The 17,169-nt window shown below is 49.3% G+C and overlaps 1 protein-coding gene across 10 annotated transcripts in view; it reads right to left on the reverse strand.

Moving 5' to 3' along the window:
- Positions 1-17,169, reverse strand: part of MAP2K5 (mitogen-activated protein kinase kinase 5) — a 126,902-nt gene that overhangs the window by 11,635 nt on the left and 98,098 nt on the right. For all 10 annotated transcript variants that reach the window (XM_053271739.1, XM_053271737.1, XM_053271736.1 and 7 more), the window contains 2 exons: positions 15,271-15,332; positions 12,797-12,842 (listed from right to left, as the gene is read on the reverse strand). In XM_053271739.1, coding sequence (XP_053127714.1) covers positions 12,797-12,842; positions 15,271-15,332 — 108 coding nt within the window. The remainder of the gene's footprint in view (positions 1-12,796; positions 12,843-15,270; positions 15,333-17,169) is intronic.

Raw genomic sequence — 17,169 nt, forward strand, 5'->3', positions numbered from 1 at the left:
CACCACTTTCACTAGGAGAAGTCTCTATGGATAGAGATAACTTTTCCTGGCAGCTTTACTGCTATAGGCAAAATATTGATTAAAAATCAACGGATTATCCAATCCACTTCAAATTAAATACACAGAACTCTCCCACCCTGCCCTACACCAAAGCCCTGTGCCAAGCCATTCCAGGAGATTTAAAGGGTGGAGCAAAAAAAGAAAAAGAAAAAAGAAGTGTGTGTGTGCGTGTGTGTGTGCTTTACCCTATTTTATGAAGGCAAAGGGCAGATTCTTCCACTTGGGGGTAGAATGATGGTCCAAAGAGGGGCTTCAGTTTCAGAAGTGTTTGTCATTTTCCGCCATAAAACAAGCCAGTTATAGGACTTCATTGAGTTATTTTAAATTCAAAAAATTATTAAAAACCAACAGATTGTCCAAATCCACTTTAAATTATATATACAGAGCCCCACCACCCTGCCCTTCATCTGTCCCTGATATCAAAGCCCTAGGGCAAGCCATTCCATAAACATATGGGGGGGGGAGAACCACAAAATGGAAACCCCATACCTTCCATTGCTGGCTCTGGGGAGGAGGAAGGCACAGGCTCCTCAGGGCAGGGCAGGGGTGTGCACAGTGCTCAGGTGGGCAATCAGTGGTGGCCACTCGACCTCTCTTTTATCTGCTGCCTGCAGGCAGCCTGCCGGCCTGTGCTGGAGAACGTCAGGGAGGATGGCAGAGGGGCCTCCGGAAGCCTTGCCCACCTGCTGAACAGCTGATAGTCGGGGAGCCGTAGCAGGCAGCCTGCCCCCGCTCCAGGAGCTTCCCAACGGCTGGGTGAGCCGCCCTACGCCAGGTGCAGCGGAGGCATCGCAGAGCCTGTGCTGGCTGTGGGGTGGGGATCTGTGTCCGGGCCGAAGGAGGGCGCCTCTGCTCAGCAGCAGAGTGCCTGCTTTGTATGCAGAAGAGCCCCAGTTCAAATCCCTGGCAGCGACGACTCCTGCCTGAAACCTTGGAGACTCATTGCCAGTCAATGTCGACAGTACCAAGCTCAACAGACCAAGGGCTGGACTCGGCCTAAGGCCGTCTCCTATGTTCCCGTGTCTCTACACTGAATGCCTCTTCCCCACTGGAGTTGGGGGGCTTGCCTTTGTTTGCTGAAAGATGGAGGAGGGGAAGAGATGACTTCTCCCACCACCCAAAAGAGCCAGTGGGGTGTACTGGTCAGAGTGCTGGACTAGGACTGGGGAAACCCAAGTTCAAATCCCCATTCAGCCACGAAACTCAATGGGTGACTCTGGGCCAGCCACATTTCTCTCTCAGCCTAACCCACCTCACAAGGTTGTTGTGGGGATAAACCATGTTCACCATTATGGGCTCCTTGGGGGTAGAGCGGGAGATAAATGTAATCAATAATCGGTTGGATGGATATGCCTAGCCATCTCTCCCGTGATCAGCACCATTTATACTTCCAGGTTGGGGTTGAAACACCTGAGGAAAGGGAGGTATCTGATAACACACAGCTACCTTTTTCTCCTCCTCACACAAGCTCATCCGTTCCCAGTCTCTTTCTGCTCTGGCACCCAAGCCAAGAAGCCATTCTCACGACTCACCCACTGGCCATCTTGGTCTAGTGTGAGTAACAAGTCCAGGAGGCAGGGAATGGATCATTTTCAAAGTGCTCTATGGAGGACTATGGTTCTCTCCTCCCCACCCCACCCCATCCATCTGGCCCCAGTGCGAAATACATGCCAACAGCAGTCCTGGCAGGGATGGCTGGCTACCAGATTATATCATGGGCAACTTGTGATTTGCACCAAAGGGAGCAGCTGCTTCAGCCTTTCAAATTCTGCCCCCAAAGCAGGTTTTTATAAGACATTTCTCTCTATCAGCAGCTCCCAGCACTTTAATAAAACAGAACTTCCTGGGGCTGACCATCTCGCCTTCAGTGGGCGTTGAAATTGGGGGTCTTGGCGAGATGAAGTCGCAGCGTAAAAAAATGTTTAATTTAAAAACCAGGAAGTGGAGCAGGCTGCAAACGCAGAGGTTGATAGAAACCAAATCTAAATGTCTGCCAAGCCCATTTAAACCCAGGGGCCTTTCATAGCCAATTAGCTGCTCCGTGTGAAGGCAGGATCAACCTCGGCCTGGTCACTGCTAGAAGAGTGCAGGCCCACTGTGAGGTGCTAGGCAGGAAAAAAATTAACTAAAATCAGGAATGTATGAAATATTCATCCTCCCAGTTTATCACGATGGGGTTTGCAAAGTGTAAATGAGACAAAAATCGATTCCTCGTCACCCTCAAATCAATCCCCCCAAATGGTACAGGGCATCTGTTTCCGCTAAATTTTGTTTACTATGGCAGATTTCGCCTTAATTGTGGTTGTTTATCTCCCGCGGTCCCTGGGGCCCTAATCTCCCGATAACTAATACTTAACACTCATTCCACATCTAAAGCTACTACGAATCCTCAACAGGTTTCGGGGGCTCTTAAAATTATTGAAAACGGGGAGGCAGGAGATGGAGCCGCTTTGTGAGAGGAGCATTCTCTTATCTACAGCCAGCTGGGTCCAATCACCACCAGGGATGGAGACAACAAAGGTGCTAAAAGGCTCTTTCACAATTGCGGTTGTGCCACTGGGAATTCAGGGGATAAAAAAGAGCTTTGATGGGGGAAAGCGCCCGGTGGGGGGGGAGATCCGAACAAGAGCACTGTGGCGGTCTAGCCAAAGAAAGTTACTGTCGCAGTGAAATGCTGTCAATCACCATGAAAATCCAATTAGGAACCATTCGGCATAGGCTCTCTTAAGTAGAAATATGTCCTACATTTACCCAACAGTTTGTCAGTTCTACAGATTGGAAAGTGCTCTGTTATTATTATTATTACTTTTTAAAAAATAAAATAAAATTCAGTATACCCAGGAATTTCCCTACAGAATAAAAAAACTGTGCATTTCCACACTTGAGTCCATCCTGTGAATGTTGGAACTGTGGACTTGACCCCATAATGTGACCCTCCCAAGCACGAGGACTCAGTAAGGGTTTAAAGACAGGGCATACACTGAACAGACCTGGGCCAAGCCTCTCTTTAATATTCACCATATTGACCCAAACGGAAGAGGACTCTGAATCTAAGACGACCCTGATTTCTAACATTAAAGCACTTGGGGGAAACAGAGAGGCTCTCCACACGAACGGCCGGTGTGGAGAGCAGGCTGGACCCACTCTCCCTAGAGATGAGCATCCACCTAATGGATCCATCATAGACCTGGTAGGGGCAACAGGGATCGGGGGCAGGCCGACCCCCAGAAGTCCCAGAATGCCCCTCTGCAAGTGCATGGGGCATTCTGAGGAGACCCCTGAGGCCAGGGTGTGTGTGTGTGTGTGTCTCTTCAGGAGTCATTGTGGCACGGAGCTGTGCTGTGGCGACGCATGATTGCCAAAACGGGGTGAGTGGAGCGCTTGCTCCACTAACCTCATTTGGGGGGTGGGGGACTTAAGTGGGCTAACCATCGGGAGCTGCACGGCTCCCAGCGGTCCTCCCGCCTGCTCAAACGCAGGCTGGGCTCGCTTGGCCCGCTTTCGAGTGGTTGTGTAAATAGCCTCCTGGTCTTGCATTTGAGTAAATGCAGTGTGTTGACAAACCAGAAACGAAGACCTACAGTATCACAATGGGGTTTTTGTACATGGAGGGGAAATGCCGGCCTTCCCTGTCTGCAGTTCCTACTTGCCAGTTTACCCCGTTCCACTTGTGAATCTATTTTTATCTGTGCAGACAAGTCATTAAGTGCCTTGCACGCCAAACGCTCTTCATCTTGGTGGGGCTTGTGTGGGAGGAGTTCCCCATGGACTGTGCCCTAGATTCACAAGTATGGGTTGACTTTTCTGGCTGCTGCAACTCTGCGTGATTTCCAACCAGTTCACACAACCATGCAAGGAGTTGTGTGCACACAGCAAGAGGACACTTGGCAGTGTGGCGGCCGGATTGTGCCCTCTCACCGCTGGATCAGTTTTTGGTCCCTAGCGAGGTATGTGGAAAAAGTGGGGAAGAGAGCTGGTCTTGTGGTAGTGAGCATGGATGGTCTCCTTTGCTAAGCAGAGTCTGCCCTGTTTTGCATCTGAATGGGAGACTACATGAGAGAGCACTGAAAGATCCTTAGGGGATGGGGCTGCTCTGGGAAGAGCACCTGCATACTTGGCATGCAGAAGGCCCCAGGTTCATTCCCTGGTAGAGTTGCCATGCCTCGCCAAATTCCAGGTTTCATCCGGATTTTAAGCATCTCACCCAGATTGCTTAGCCCACCCAGATTCGCCAGGATTTCAGCTTTCTTTCTTTTCTTTTCTTTTCTTTTCTTTTCTAAGCAAGCTAAACTAAGCTCTAGCCCTTGCAGAAGTGGAGTTATGGAACAAAAGGTGTAGTCACTATTCTGCTCAAGTGCCGGACCTGGATTAAGAGAGGAAGAGCACAGGAGGCTCGCTAGGAAGGTTTCACTTTCACAAGTACAGTAATCCCCTGAGGAACGTTGCTTTGTTTGTGATCAGCAGGGGATCTCTTTCAGGCAGTTGAGAGGATAGCTTGCTTTTGATGGGAATAACTACCTGCCTACGTACCAGGCTGTGCATTGTACAGTTTAAGGACTTGCTTGGCTTTATGTTCAATACATGCCTACTTAGAAGCAAGCACCGTTGGTTCCAATCAGATCTCTCAAATAAGTGTGTACAGAATTGCAGCCTTAATTAAAAAGCTGTGCTTTTTTGTTGTTGGTCTATTGCTGCTGTTACTATGTCAAGGAAATTGGTCAGGCAAAGATATCTTCCCCAGCTATTGTTGGTAGATATCCAGAGCAAATACAAATCAACTGGAAATTGCAGCTACTAATTTGGATATGCAAAAGTATTTTCAAGCCAATTTACATAATATGCAAATTAGGCACCCAGATTTGGAAAGCCAGAATATGGCAACCCTACTCTCTGGTGGCATCTCCACATAGGGCTGGGAGAGACTCCTGCCTGCAACCTTGGAGAGCTGCTGCCAGTCAGTGTAGACCAGGCCTGCTCAACTTTGGCTCCCCAGCTGTTTTTGGACCACAACTCCCATAAGACCCAGCCACAGTGGCCAACAGACCGGGATTATGGCAGTTGTAGGTCAACATCCGCAGGACGGCCGAAGTTGAGCAGGCCTGAGCTAGATGGACCAATGGACTGGCTTGGTATAAAGCAGCTTCCTCTGTTCCTAACCTTATCATGTGTTGAAAATCAGTCTGGCTGCTTGACAGAGCAACCAGACAACGGCTTTGATGAAAATTCTGTCATGATGCCCAACCCATGAGCCGGCTGTGCAGAATGGTCAGTTTTCAGTCACATGAATCCAATCTTGTGGACAAACCCAAAATTGGGTAACAGCAAGTGTCTCCCGCCGCTTTCCCTATTTTCCAGATGCTACTGAATTTCAAACTGATAACACACATTTCTACCAGGATAGGTACAAATTGCCCTGAGGGGAAAACAAAGCCCAGATCATGAATCCACATGGCAATTAATCAAGTGCATATTTAAAAGGTGGGATTTAGCGGGAGCTGTTTAGTTTGACGCTGTGGTCAAACAACCGATGGCCAGCAGCACAGAGAACACAACACACCCCAAAAAGATTCCTCTGGGAAATCTGTGGGGCTGTAAGACTGTTGAGGAAAGAACCCAGTCTCTGCAGTTAGGCATGTGGAGACATGTTCAAGTTTGGCAAGAGATAAAGCCGCTCCCTCGCCCCACATCCCACTTCTGCATTAGAGCGGCCAGACCCAGAGCGGGCAAGGGGGCTGAGGAGCTGAGCCTGCTGCCACAGCCAGGCCTTGACAAGCTGGTTCTCGTGATCCAGAAAGGGAGCTGGGCTTCATTAGCGTTTCCTCTGTCCTGTAATTATACAACAGCGCCTAGGAGTCTGGAAGCGCCACTTGCCAGCACTGCAAATCTCCTCAGCCGAGTCACTCGCATTCGCAGCCGCAGACTTGATGCAAGTGCAAACTTTTAATGGACGGCAGGGGAGAACCTCATTTCCTCTCTCTGGTGGGCCACAACATGGCAAGGCGATTTGAAGGGAAGATAACCGCATTTGGCTAGCACAGGATCCCACAATATAAACATATTAAAGAGGACAGTGGGGAAAAAAATTAAAAATGAATAAGCAACTGGCTGGAAATAGCTGCTCTGCACAGTAAACGAACCTAATCAAAGGCTGCACTTGGGGTATGTTCAATTAGTCTGCATTCTTAGCAGATCCACAATTTGTAAATGTTTTCCGAGTAGTCAGAAAGTAGATATAGTTTGAAAGCTAAACAGCTGGGCACCAGAGAGGGCAATTCTGCTCTGCTCAGGGATCGTTGTTCTATTATGGCAGCATTCACGGGCGGGGGGTGGGGGGGGTGGGGCTGCTGGCCAATGCAGACACCAGCACAACAGGGAGGGACAGGAAGCCGGCCGGGCAGTGGAGACACACTTCCTCTCCCTGCACCCAGTTCAGAGTGAAAGCAATGAGAGGACCCTCTTGGCCCCGACGAGCTGTTGGAGCACTGCTAGGGACTTCAAAGAGCCGGACCCAGGTCCGAAGCCCCCTTTTGATCATTAAACTCAACTGTACCCCGCAAGAATAGTTCCACATGTTTCTAGTATTATAGTCCAGCACCTTTGAAAGTGGAAGCAGTAGAGAGCGAAGCAAGGCCCAGGGCTGTCCTTAGGGCAGGGCCAGCAGGGCGACCGCCCTGGGCCCTGCTCTTTTAACCGCCATAAGAATTAACTGGAAGGGGGTCCCACGCTGGCTGATTTGCTCCAGGCCCTGCACTGGCAAGGGGCTCTAATGACAGCCCTGGCGAGGCCAGCTGCGCTTCCTTTCTGGAGGAGGTGGAGGAATGGGGCTGATGGGATTTGGGGCATGAGCCATTCACTGGGGGCCTGTGCCCCATGGGCCACCCTCCAATGACACCCCTGATTGGTGGTTTGGTGTTGAAGTCGTGTCAAGAGCACAATGCAACCCCCAAATTGCTGGGATCAGGTCATGAAGACGCCCTTTCAAGGATAAAAGAGCAAAAGGGGAAGCATGTAGCAGTAGCTGCAAAGAGGGCTGCAAAGAGGTGTGAAGAAATATGCATGGAAGCGGAGCAGAGGGGGGCATTTTCTCCTGCCAGGGATCATTATTTTACCTCCAACCCTGGAAATGGAAACTTTGCACCCCAAGTCAACCCTCCTGAAAACTGGGCATGGCAGATGTCTTGCACACCCACTGCTCCTCCTTGCTTAGCTGACCCTGGTTTCTAGCACCACAGAGGATGGTGGAATCCCAGCCGCTCCTGCCTGCTGGAGGGTGGTTCTCCAAGGTCTCACCTAACAGGCAGGGTGTTGCCTTCTGCCTGCCCCTTCCCTGCTGAACTGTTTGGCAGGAGTGTGGAGAGACAAGGAGCTTCCAGCTGGAGAAGCTGCCCCTGACTGGGACTTCTCCTCGGAGGTGGGGCCTGAAGCAGGCAGGGCTTGTTGATGTGAACAGGGGAGAGCCAGAGTGCAGGAGAGGCCCCAAAGCCCCAGCCGTCTCCTGGGGAGGCATCTCTGGAAGAGGGCCAGGAGGCCAGCCTCCCAGAAAGAGGGCCATCATCTTGTTCAGCAAGGCTCATAAGCCCGACTGGGAGACCATTTCCACGTTAGCCTGCTTGCTGGAACTCTCCCTGCTACTGAACAGCGAGAACAGATAATAACCATTAGTAAATCAAACTCCTTGGCAAGATCCAGCTGTGCCTCGCGCATTTACATACAGATAGAATGGGTATATGTTTTTAATATGTATGCGATCGCACACTTTCCCCACAGCTGAAGTGTGTCTTACAAAAGGAGGCGGCGGGCGGGAGAAGCATCGCCACAAGATAATAAAGTGACCTAGATAAAGTATTAGCCGGCGATTGATCTCAAACAGGGGGAGGCGGCTTGGCTCTGACCCGGTTGCTTACTATGCATTGATTCCATTAAATAGAGCTTAGGAATGGAAAGCCTGGAGGAAGCTGTGCCACTGAGGCAGAGACCAGCCATGTCCAGATCGGAGTGCGCAAACGCATCCCCTCCTGGCCCGTGAGGATCCGATACGGCATTTGGCCACACCAAGAGAGCCACAACTTCCTCTCTCCACAGACAGACGTGGGCCTCTCACCAAGCCAAACCCTGGTTGAGGTGGAGAAGCTAGGCAGACACATTAGGGGAAACAACTCTTCTGCCTTGTTCCGTTTTTCAGCTAACTTTAGTGTTCTGCAGACAAGTTTCAGTTATCAGAGCAGAGAAGGGGCTTTTGATGAATTCAGTACACATCTGCTTCTATTTGGACATGTAGAACCTGTGAAAAGATGGATCTTTTAAAGTGACTCAACCAGTAGAAGTAGGCAGTGTGGTGAAAAGGACAGAGTGCCTGATTTGGAATAAGGAGAGGTGGGTTGGAGTGCCCACTCAGGGACATGCTCAATGGAAGGCTGGAGATGCGTCTCTGACACCACGTGCTTAAAGCAGCAATGGGGGAGGGCGATTTGGATCAGGGCAGGGTGTGGCATGCTGGGAACCTCCCTGCTGTGGTCATGATCCAAACTGTGCCCCTGGCTGCTTTTAAGCACCCCCCAAAGATTAGGTTTTAACCCGGAGGTGCTCAAACCTGGGACCCCAGATATTGTCGGACTACACTCCCATCATTCCCAGGCACAAATTCCAACAGCATCTGGGGACACAAGTCTGAGAACCTTGCAGGGTTAACCAGGTATCCTGACACTTTGGTGTACTGTGGAAACACACACAAGGTGCGTGACAGGGAGGGAGAGAGAGAGAGAGAGCGCGCAGCCTTTTCTCTCTCCCTTGAATGTCTGATAGGCACGTCCAATTTGGCCCTTGGGCTGGTCACTGCCTCTACTGTGCTGGGCTGTTGCAAGGATAAAACAGGAACAAAAAGGGAAGGAGAGCACAAGATGCAGAAAAGATGACAAATTATCTTCTGAAATGGTGTGGAAGAGGTGGGTTCCGGTCTCTCCTTGAAAGAGCTGGAGTCTCCCTGATGAAGAGGTAACAGTACTCAGAATGCCCCAGGCAATAAATTACCTTCTCTCTTCCCCTTTTGTTCCTGTATCTGGTACTTTCTCCTCTCCTCTTGCGGATAAAATGGGATCGCCGTCTTGGCTCTTGGCTCGTCTGAGGAAGGGCAAGATGCTAACATAGCAAATCTGTGGAAGACGCTCTTGCATGTCCAAGTCTGGACCAGTTCTGCAGCCACGAGACAGGCCTTGTGGCTAATTAGATGTCTCCAGGCACTTGGCCTAAGGTGGATGGCCTTGCAGCTGCTTCTTCGGTTCCTCTGCTTTCTGTGCAGATGGATCTCACATTTACATTTTCAAAGTAAAAAGTGCTTTCCAATCCACATGGTGCCAATGCACACAAAGAAAGGGAGAAAACAGCAAGGCCAGAGGACACACTGCTGTATCGAAGATGATTTTCAGCAAACCATCTTTCTGCTGCTGCACTCTGCATTTCAGTGGCGCTTGTGCAGGAGAACTTCCCAGGCCTACTCCTAGTGAAACTCATGCCACAGATGTGGATGGAAGCCTGCATCAGGGCTGTGGTTGGCGGAAATGGATGCTTTAAGCGCTTTTAAAACCTGGCTTTTAAAAATGCATTTAATAATTTTGCAATCATTAGCAGAGTGGGAAAAGATTGGAGCTCAGCTATCTTCATTCTGCTGCCACCCTTTAATTATACTAAATTGCCTGTACGATACCAATATCCGCCATGGCTAATATCCAGAGAGCTAGAAGCATCTATTTTTATCACCCCCCCTCCCTCGCCACTGCTAGAGATGACTTACAAATGACCTAGACAGCCGGATTCTTCTTGCCTGGAGCTTTACAAAAAGTCAGAGAGTTTGAGCTTCCTTCTCCGTGCGTGCCATCCCTCTCTCCTCCCGATAAACCCGGATCCACTGCCACAAGGTGTGCTGATGGCCACAAGCTTTCCAAAAAGGGCTGGCACATCTGGAGCCGGCTTCACTGGGCAGCTGCCCAGGACTTCCTCGAGTCCATCTCTGTGCCCACAGCCCATGCATAGTGGGGAAGGAAGAGCTTTCCTGGCCCAGAGAGTGGCTCCAGACTCCTCTTCTCTCTCATCCCACCCGCCAAATTAAGTCCCACCAGGGGCCTTTGGGAGGGGTGGCCCAGGGAGAGCAATTTGCTGAGCGTCTCCTGAAACCTGGAGCTGGCCTTGCTTCAAGAAATCCATGGCCGTTTGCCTTGACAGCTCAACAGACCTCGAAGACCAGAGGCTGGGAATCAACACCAGGGGAAGAAGGTCCTCTCCCTCAGTGCCCTGCTGCTGGGTTTCCAGAGATCTGGTCATTGCTGGATGGGGTGGACCTGTGTGTGATCCAGCAAGGCAGTTTCTGCTGGGGCTACAGATCTGATCCTGGGGGCACTTGGGCCATTTCAGTTTGGCAAAACCCAAGCCCCACGATGTTCCTGGAGCTCTCCAGCCAGGAGGCAGAGTGGCCAGTGCTGGCTGCCCACCAGAGCGCTGTGCACACTCTCTGCCCTCCCCCCCCCGTCCTGCAGCCCTGGTCTGTGCTGAGAGCCCCTGCCTTCCTCCCCCTTCTCAGAGCCAGCAATGGAAGGTACAGGACTGAAAGACTGAAAATGAGATTTCTGGATACTGAACGGGATTGGACAAATGGTTTATTTTTAATATTCTTTTCTAAAAATATCAAAAAAAGGGCCTGTAAGTGGCTTGTTCCATGGCAGAAAAAGACAAAAACTTCTGGAACAGAGCCCCAGCCATCATGCCACCACCCCTAGGCAGAGGAATCTGCCCTTTGCCTTCATAAAAAAGGGTAAAAGCGCCCCACGCCTTGGGCCCCATCCGTTAGATGGCCTGGAATGACTTGGCACAGGGCCTTGATATCGAACACAGATGCAGGGCAGAGGGGGAGGGCGCTGAAGACTGAAATGGATTGGTCCATCCACTGATTCTCCCTACTGCAGTGAAGCGGCCAGAAAGAGTAATCCACAGAGGACTTCACAACTAGTAGAAGTAGGACTAACGGAAGACAGCGGGAATAAACTTTATTTTATTTGTACATGCACTCTGCTCAAGTGGGTTTGCAATCCAGAATGTCTGAGTGGCAACTGTGAAGCAAGGGGCATGTGTTGTGCTTTTAACTCCACCCCCGCTTACAAATGCACTCTATGTCCAAGCTGGCTGGACATGTCCAAGAATCTTACTCATTCACTCACGCTATTTACACAGTATGGCATCAGTCAGTATACTTTTGTAATCACAGGAAATGTTAAGGAGGCCCCACACACCTGATTCGCCCCCAGCCCTGTATCACGCTAGGGACGGTCCTGCCTCCTCCTCCTCGGCAACAGAGATGACCATCCCAAACAAGCTCAGTTCCATCCTTGCAAAAACAAGGATGCAGTGCCAAGCCCGGAAAAACCCAACAAAGCAAAACAGAAGCCTCGGACACGATCCACAAGGAGCATCTGTATAAGCGCCGCAGGCACGAATGGAGCATGCACAAAGGCCATTTGTAGAAACAGCTTCCCTTCCCATTTTGGCTTGCGCCTGCCGAATCAAGCAGGGCACCAACCGCCACAGGCTCTGTCCAGCACAGAACGGCCAGTCTTGCTTGGGCGAGAAGTTGCATCAAAAGCCCATTTCCAGTGAGGGGAAAGCCATGTGAAAAGAAACCTTGAAAAAACCCAAGGTTTTTTTTGAAGCAGTCTCTTTTCCTCTTTCTCAATTATTCAAGGGGGAAGAGAAGGATACTGTCTTCTGGAGAGAACCTGGCACTTCAGGGCAGGTAGTTGGAAAGATATATAATGCTACATTGCTGTTCCTATAGGCACTCACCCTTTGGCCTCCATCTTTATGACTTTACACCCTGGAGTGGTGTTATAGCTTCCGAACGGCGCACATATATACCGAAGGTTGGAAGTGCGATCTGCGGATGTTTTATTTATAAGTGGCAGGCCTATTGCATCACAGAACACATGCATTTACAAAGAGATACAGCTTTTATGAAACCCCATTCTGTTGGTTTAATAGTCAAGCTACCCAGCCATAGAATAATAACAACGCATAAGGTAAATGCATCGCCGTCTCTAGAACCTGTTCCAAGTTCTCTCAGATGTGACTAAGTGCAGGAACCTTCCAAGCATCAAAAGTTAATAAAAAAAAAGAAAGAAAAAGAAAGAGAGCGAGCGAGAAGCAAATTAAGGTGGCTTCAACCATCACTACCAAAGACGGAATGGCCGGGTGCAGAGGAAAAGGAAGTCCCATCTCACTAAGGCATTTAAGCCAGTGTCTAAGTGCCCTTTCCACCGTCAACAGAAACGACCCGCATCTAAATGGGGAGACACGGTCAAACATCTCACAAACAGGAGCTGTACACAGAGGAGGAACAAGGGAGAGGAACGGAGTCAACAGGGCTGGAGCATGCCAGGGGAGTCTGACTCCCCTTCCCTCCCCGCTGCGGAGTGGTACCACCATCTGCTCTAGAACGTCCCTTCAGGTTGCCACATAGTGCCCGCACCCACGTCTGCAATCATGATCAAAACAGAGCTGCTTTCAACAATGAAAGGAGGAGTTAAGCGTATGCACGGGCTGCCAACGTCTGCTAGCTGTCAGAGCTGGAAGCAAAATTCAGATTTAACGTTTGTAAACTTATGGAGAATGAAACCACCAGCGAACTTGCCAGTGCAATAAATTAGCCAAACTTTTGTCATTTGTCTCTCAATCAGGACACGGTCGATTTACCTACCATTAACTCTTCTGGAGCCGGCCGTTCCTTCGGTTGCTTCCTCATACTGTGCACCAAAACAAGAATGAAGAAATTCTGTATTAAAAGAACTGGCCACTTACTTCATCCGCTTAGACCACAGTGGATTTTAAATCTGATTATGGCTGACCACAAACTCAGGAAAAAAGACTAACAAAAAGATCTTGTGCAGAAGGTTTGAAGGATGCCTCTAAACCACTGAGGGAGTCGAGCACATCTCAGATTATAAATCTGGGTGGTCATGTTTGCCTGAATACCAGGCAAGTATGATGACCCCAGATGTTTGGCTTGGGGTCAAATCCCCGCTGGGAAAGAACGGAAGCCAGCCTCCCTCTCTTCCCGCAGCCCATCCATTCACTGCTACCAAGAACCTTTTGCTGCTCTGGCAAGCAAAAGCAGGTCAGACATTGGGCAGGGAGGGGAGGGGAGGGGTCACCCAGCCTTCCCTTCCTCTTCTGTTGGAGCATCAGCAGTTGGTGAAGGGGCACTAGTGGAGGGAAGAACTGGACCCCATCACTTGTTGCAGTTGGGAAACTAAGGCTGGTAACACTGTGGCCGAGGCCATGGGGTTAATTTGGGGGCAGAGGTAAGATTCTAATGGGGAGCACCCACTCCTGACTGTCACATGACACCAAGGTGCCATCTGGGTGAGGCAAAGGGAAAATACAAGTGACAGAGGGATGCAGTGGAACGGAGAGCCTATCGGCCGCAAAGCACGAGCCTGCTGAAAACGCTACCCCTTCAATGATCTATGGGGCAACCAGGCCACCCCTACCCACAACAGGCGCCACTGCTCTGCAGCCCCCACTCTGCAGCCCCCTTGAAGCCTGCATGGGCTACCTGCACACGCCCCACAACGTCATTAAAGGAGGACTGGGAAACCGCAGCAGCACCCGGCGGATCGCTCCCCTTGTAAGGAATCACTGTGCGCAGCGGCCCAGTGGAGGGCTGCATTCTTCCGAGCCATTCAGAGCCTCCTTGGCAACCCTCTAATCTGACATTCCAAAGTAGCCGGGTCTCGTGGGAGAACAAGACTATTATCTGCCATCATTTATGCGTCAGCCTGACATCTGTGGACATTTCTATAGAGGTTAGCCCTCCTCCTGCCTCAATTAAAAAAATATAAAAACCATCAGCTCTCCGATTAATCTCTGGGTGGAGGCAGAAAGGTACGGCCCCCTTCGCCCCAGTCTTCAAGAGCACGAGAGACTGTCAACAATTATGGCTCCAGCACAAAAGCCTCATCTACCCGAAACTGGATAGGTCTCCAAATAAACATTGCCCATGTATTTATTATTTCAATTAACTGGAGAGTCACACTGCTAATTCTTTTGTCAGAATACCGCCCTTTGGGACACTCTGGGGAAGATTCTCCCACATTTGTCTAAGTTCCTCTAAATGCTTCTTCCTCTGAGGCACCAATCCTGGGCCCCACCCTGGAAGTCAATTCTATTGACATCCATCAAGTTTTTACTTCCAAAGAAAGATGGAATTAATTTAGGACAAGGGCATCAAAGGGCATTTTCTAAGGACCAACTTTTGATTGAGTCATTACAATATCATCAGAATTTGATTAGCACGTGTGGATCCTCTTCTGTGTTTTGTGGGGGGTGAGGGGGATGGCTCTTCTGAAGTACACTCACTGAGAAATCGGGAAAAGGAGGACCGTTCTTTCTAAATCTCCCACATTTTGGACCAGGTTCAATCTCCCTAATTTTATCACTTAAGGGCCTGCTTATTAGCTTCTATATAAATGAGGCATTTAAAAAAATGTTCGGTTCTTCATTCATTATAATAGGTTGTACTGAGGTCCTTAACCTTCTGGTGCCCAAGAGATTCCATTTTAAAAAGTAGATCCTTTAAAAGTCTTTCCCCTTGTTAATTTAAGCGGCCTTTCGCTGAAGAAGGCAGTTTGTTTGGAAGAAACAAAAAATGCCCCATGGTGTGGTTTAACAGACACCCCCCACCAAACACTCCCCCCACAGAATCACCCATAAAACCACTTCTAAATGAAAAGCCAACGAATTAGCCAAGTGCGCTGTTTAAGCTATTGTAAAAGTGGAGTCTGTTTTCCTAAGTAAGAGGAGAATGCCTAGATAATGGAGTTCCAAACACGATTCTCTGTCCTCCTCCTCCAAGTGATTTAAACACAAACACACACACACGCCACAAAGAGGCAGCTCCTTGAGAGTACACCCAGGTCCCCAACCGTTTATTAAAACCGGGGTGGGGGCAAACATTCCCCCTCTGAAGTACTTTTATGACCCTTTGTGTAAATAACGTTTACATAATTTAAACAGTTTGCTCAGCTTTGCTGGCCCAGCTGCCCAAGGCCTCCCGAGTCCCCGGCGTCTCTGGAAGGATGCAGAGGAAGCCAGAAGGTCCTGTGGTACTGTGGAGTTAATGGCATGTATCATTTACATTGAGGGCACGGCACATTTGCAAACGAAGCTTACCATTGAGTGATGAAGTGTACAAACGGCTCGGAGAACTCCCCAACCGGAAGGACAGGCGATTCCTGCAATTGGGTTTGGATTGGGCAGGCGACGGGTGGGAGCAGGGAGGAGGAGAGGAAGGGGAGAAAGAGAAAAAATAAGGATCAGAAAGTGCGAGTCCAATTCGTTAATTGTATCGTTGCTTCCAGATGGAAGACAAGCCAGCGATGCCATTGAATTAAACAAAACAAAACAAAACACAACTGGGGTGTGTGGGGAAGAGATGGAAATGGATGAAGGTTTGGGAATGTGTTACAAATCCTGCCTTTAGAAGTAATGAGTGTGAGACAATGGGTAAAAACATGTGGAAAAAAGACCGAGGGGAGGTAAAAAAGGGACAATGATAGCCACGGGGCAGGAAAGAAGGTAGGGAAAGTGTAAATGAGAAATTAATGATTATTTAAGTAACACCCAAATGGTCTGGTAATTAACAAAGAGCCAGGAAATTATTCTTGTGTTGACCTTTGCTTCCTACATCATAGTTGCTATTTATTTACACTTAGCAATTCCAAATCTTGTTAGATTTAAGTGAAAGAGCCGTGATGGGAAGGAGAGAATTTTAAGGGGGGGGGGGATATAGAAAATTGTGAGTTGAGCTCAATTAACACACACCTCCGTCAAAAAACAAAGGCTACTGACACAGCAAGAAATGCGAGAGAGGGGCCTATTATTTAAAAGAGGAATATTTCATCTGCAAAAGAGGGATTTAGGAATGGAGGTGGTTTCGTCATGGCGCCCCCCCCCCCCGCAAGAATGACAGAGAGACTTGCCAGTGTTTATAGGGTAGCAGTTCAGGATGTAATGAAATCGCACTGTGGAGTACTTTAACCGTCATCTCATTAGACCTACACTTGGAACAAGAGAGCCACATAAAAACAGGAGTCAGCTGCAAATGACTCGGCTCTCATCTATTCTCATTTGCTATTAAAAATACCTTTCGGCAGCTTTTACCACCGTTTCCTCCCCCCCTCCTGTCCCCCCTCCCCCCACCCCATCCCCGAGTGCTTTGCAAAGTATGATGCATGCACCTATTTAAATTAACAAAGGAATGACTTATTTTAATCTCGCCGTGCTTTGGAGTGCTTTGGCCATTTGCAAGAGTCATATATCATCACATACAACCTTCCAGTGCTGCAGGCAAGAAACTCGGAGCGTGTAGCATTTGGTGGGAGCCAGACAATTTCTCTTGCACACAACTGTGTCAAATGCATGTGTGGGGTTCATTATGGAGGGTTGTGAGGGAAATAGCTTGGATGCGGTGGGGGGAAGGAAAGGAAATTCTGGAAAAAGGAGGAGAGGAGAAGAAGAAGAGGAGGAGGAGGAAGAGGATGATAAAAAGCACCTCAGCAACACACCCACTCCTGGGCCCGCGCATGTCATTACCAATGGCGGCGGCAGGGAGATGCGACCGCGGAGCTGCTGACATGATTAGTAAATATACATATAATTGTGACGGCCAATTATCAGAAAAATGAGAGTGGTAATTACAAGACAGAAAATTAACTAGAACTCTTATTAAGGCTTTGTTTCCAATTCAAACAATCGGAAATTGCAGCAAAATACAATTAAATCAAAAGCAACTGAAGGGGAAAAGGCAAGAGTGTTCCGAGGGTTGCCTTTGACACACCACTGGCGGATTCTGCCACTCGGAAGGAGCCGTTGGAACCAGGCGCTGGGCAAGAAGTTGAGGGTACGGCAAGTGTTCCTCTCTTTGCAGACCGGCCACGTCAAGAGGAAGCGGAGGCGGCTTCTGAGGAGAGGACCCTACAGAGAGACCACTTCCTCAACAACAACGCTGCTTGGGACTGAGATGGCCGAGGTCCTGGGTCCAAAGCACATATCGGTTTGTTTAAAAAAAAA

The sequence above is a fragment of the Hemicordylus capensis genome, chromosome 10 (genome assembly GCF_027244095.1).
Source record: "Hemicordylus capensis ecotype Gifberg chromosome 10, rHemCap1.1.pri, whole genome shotgun sequence".
In the NCBI taxonomy this organism is placed as follows: Eukaryota; Metazoa; Chordata; class Lepidosauria; order Squamata; family Cordylidae; genus Hemicordylus; species Hemicordylus capensis.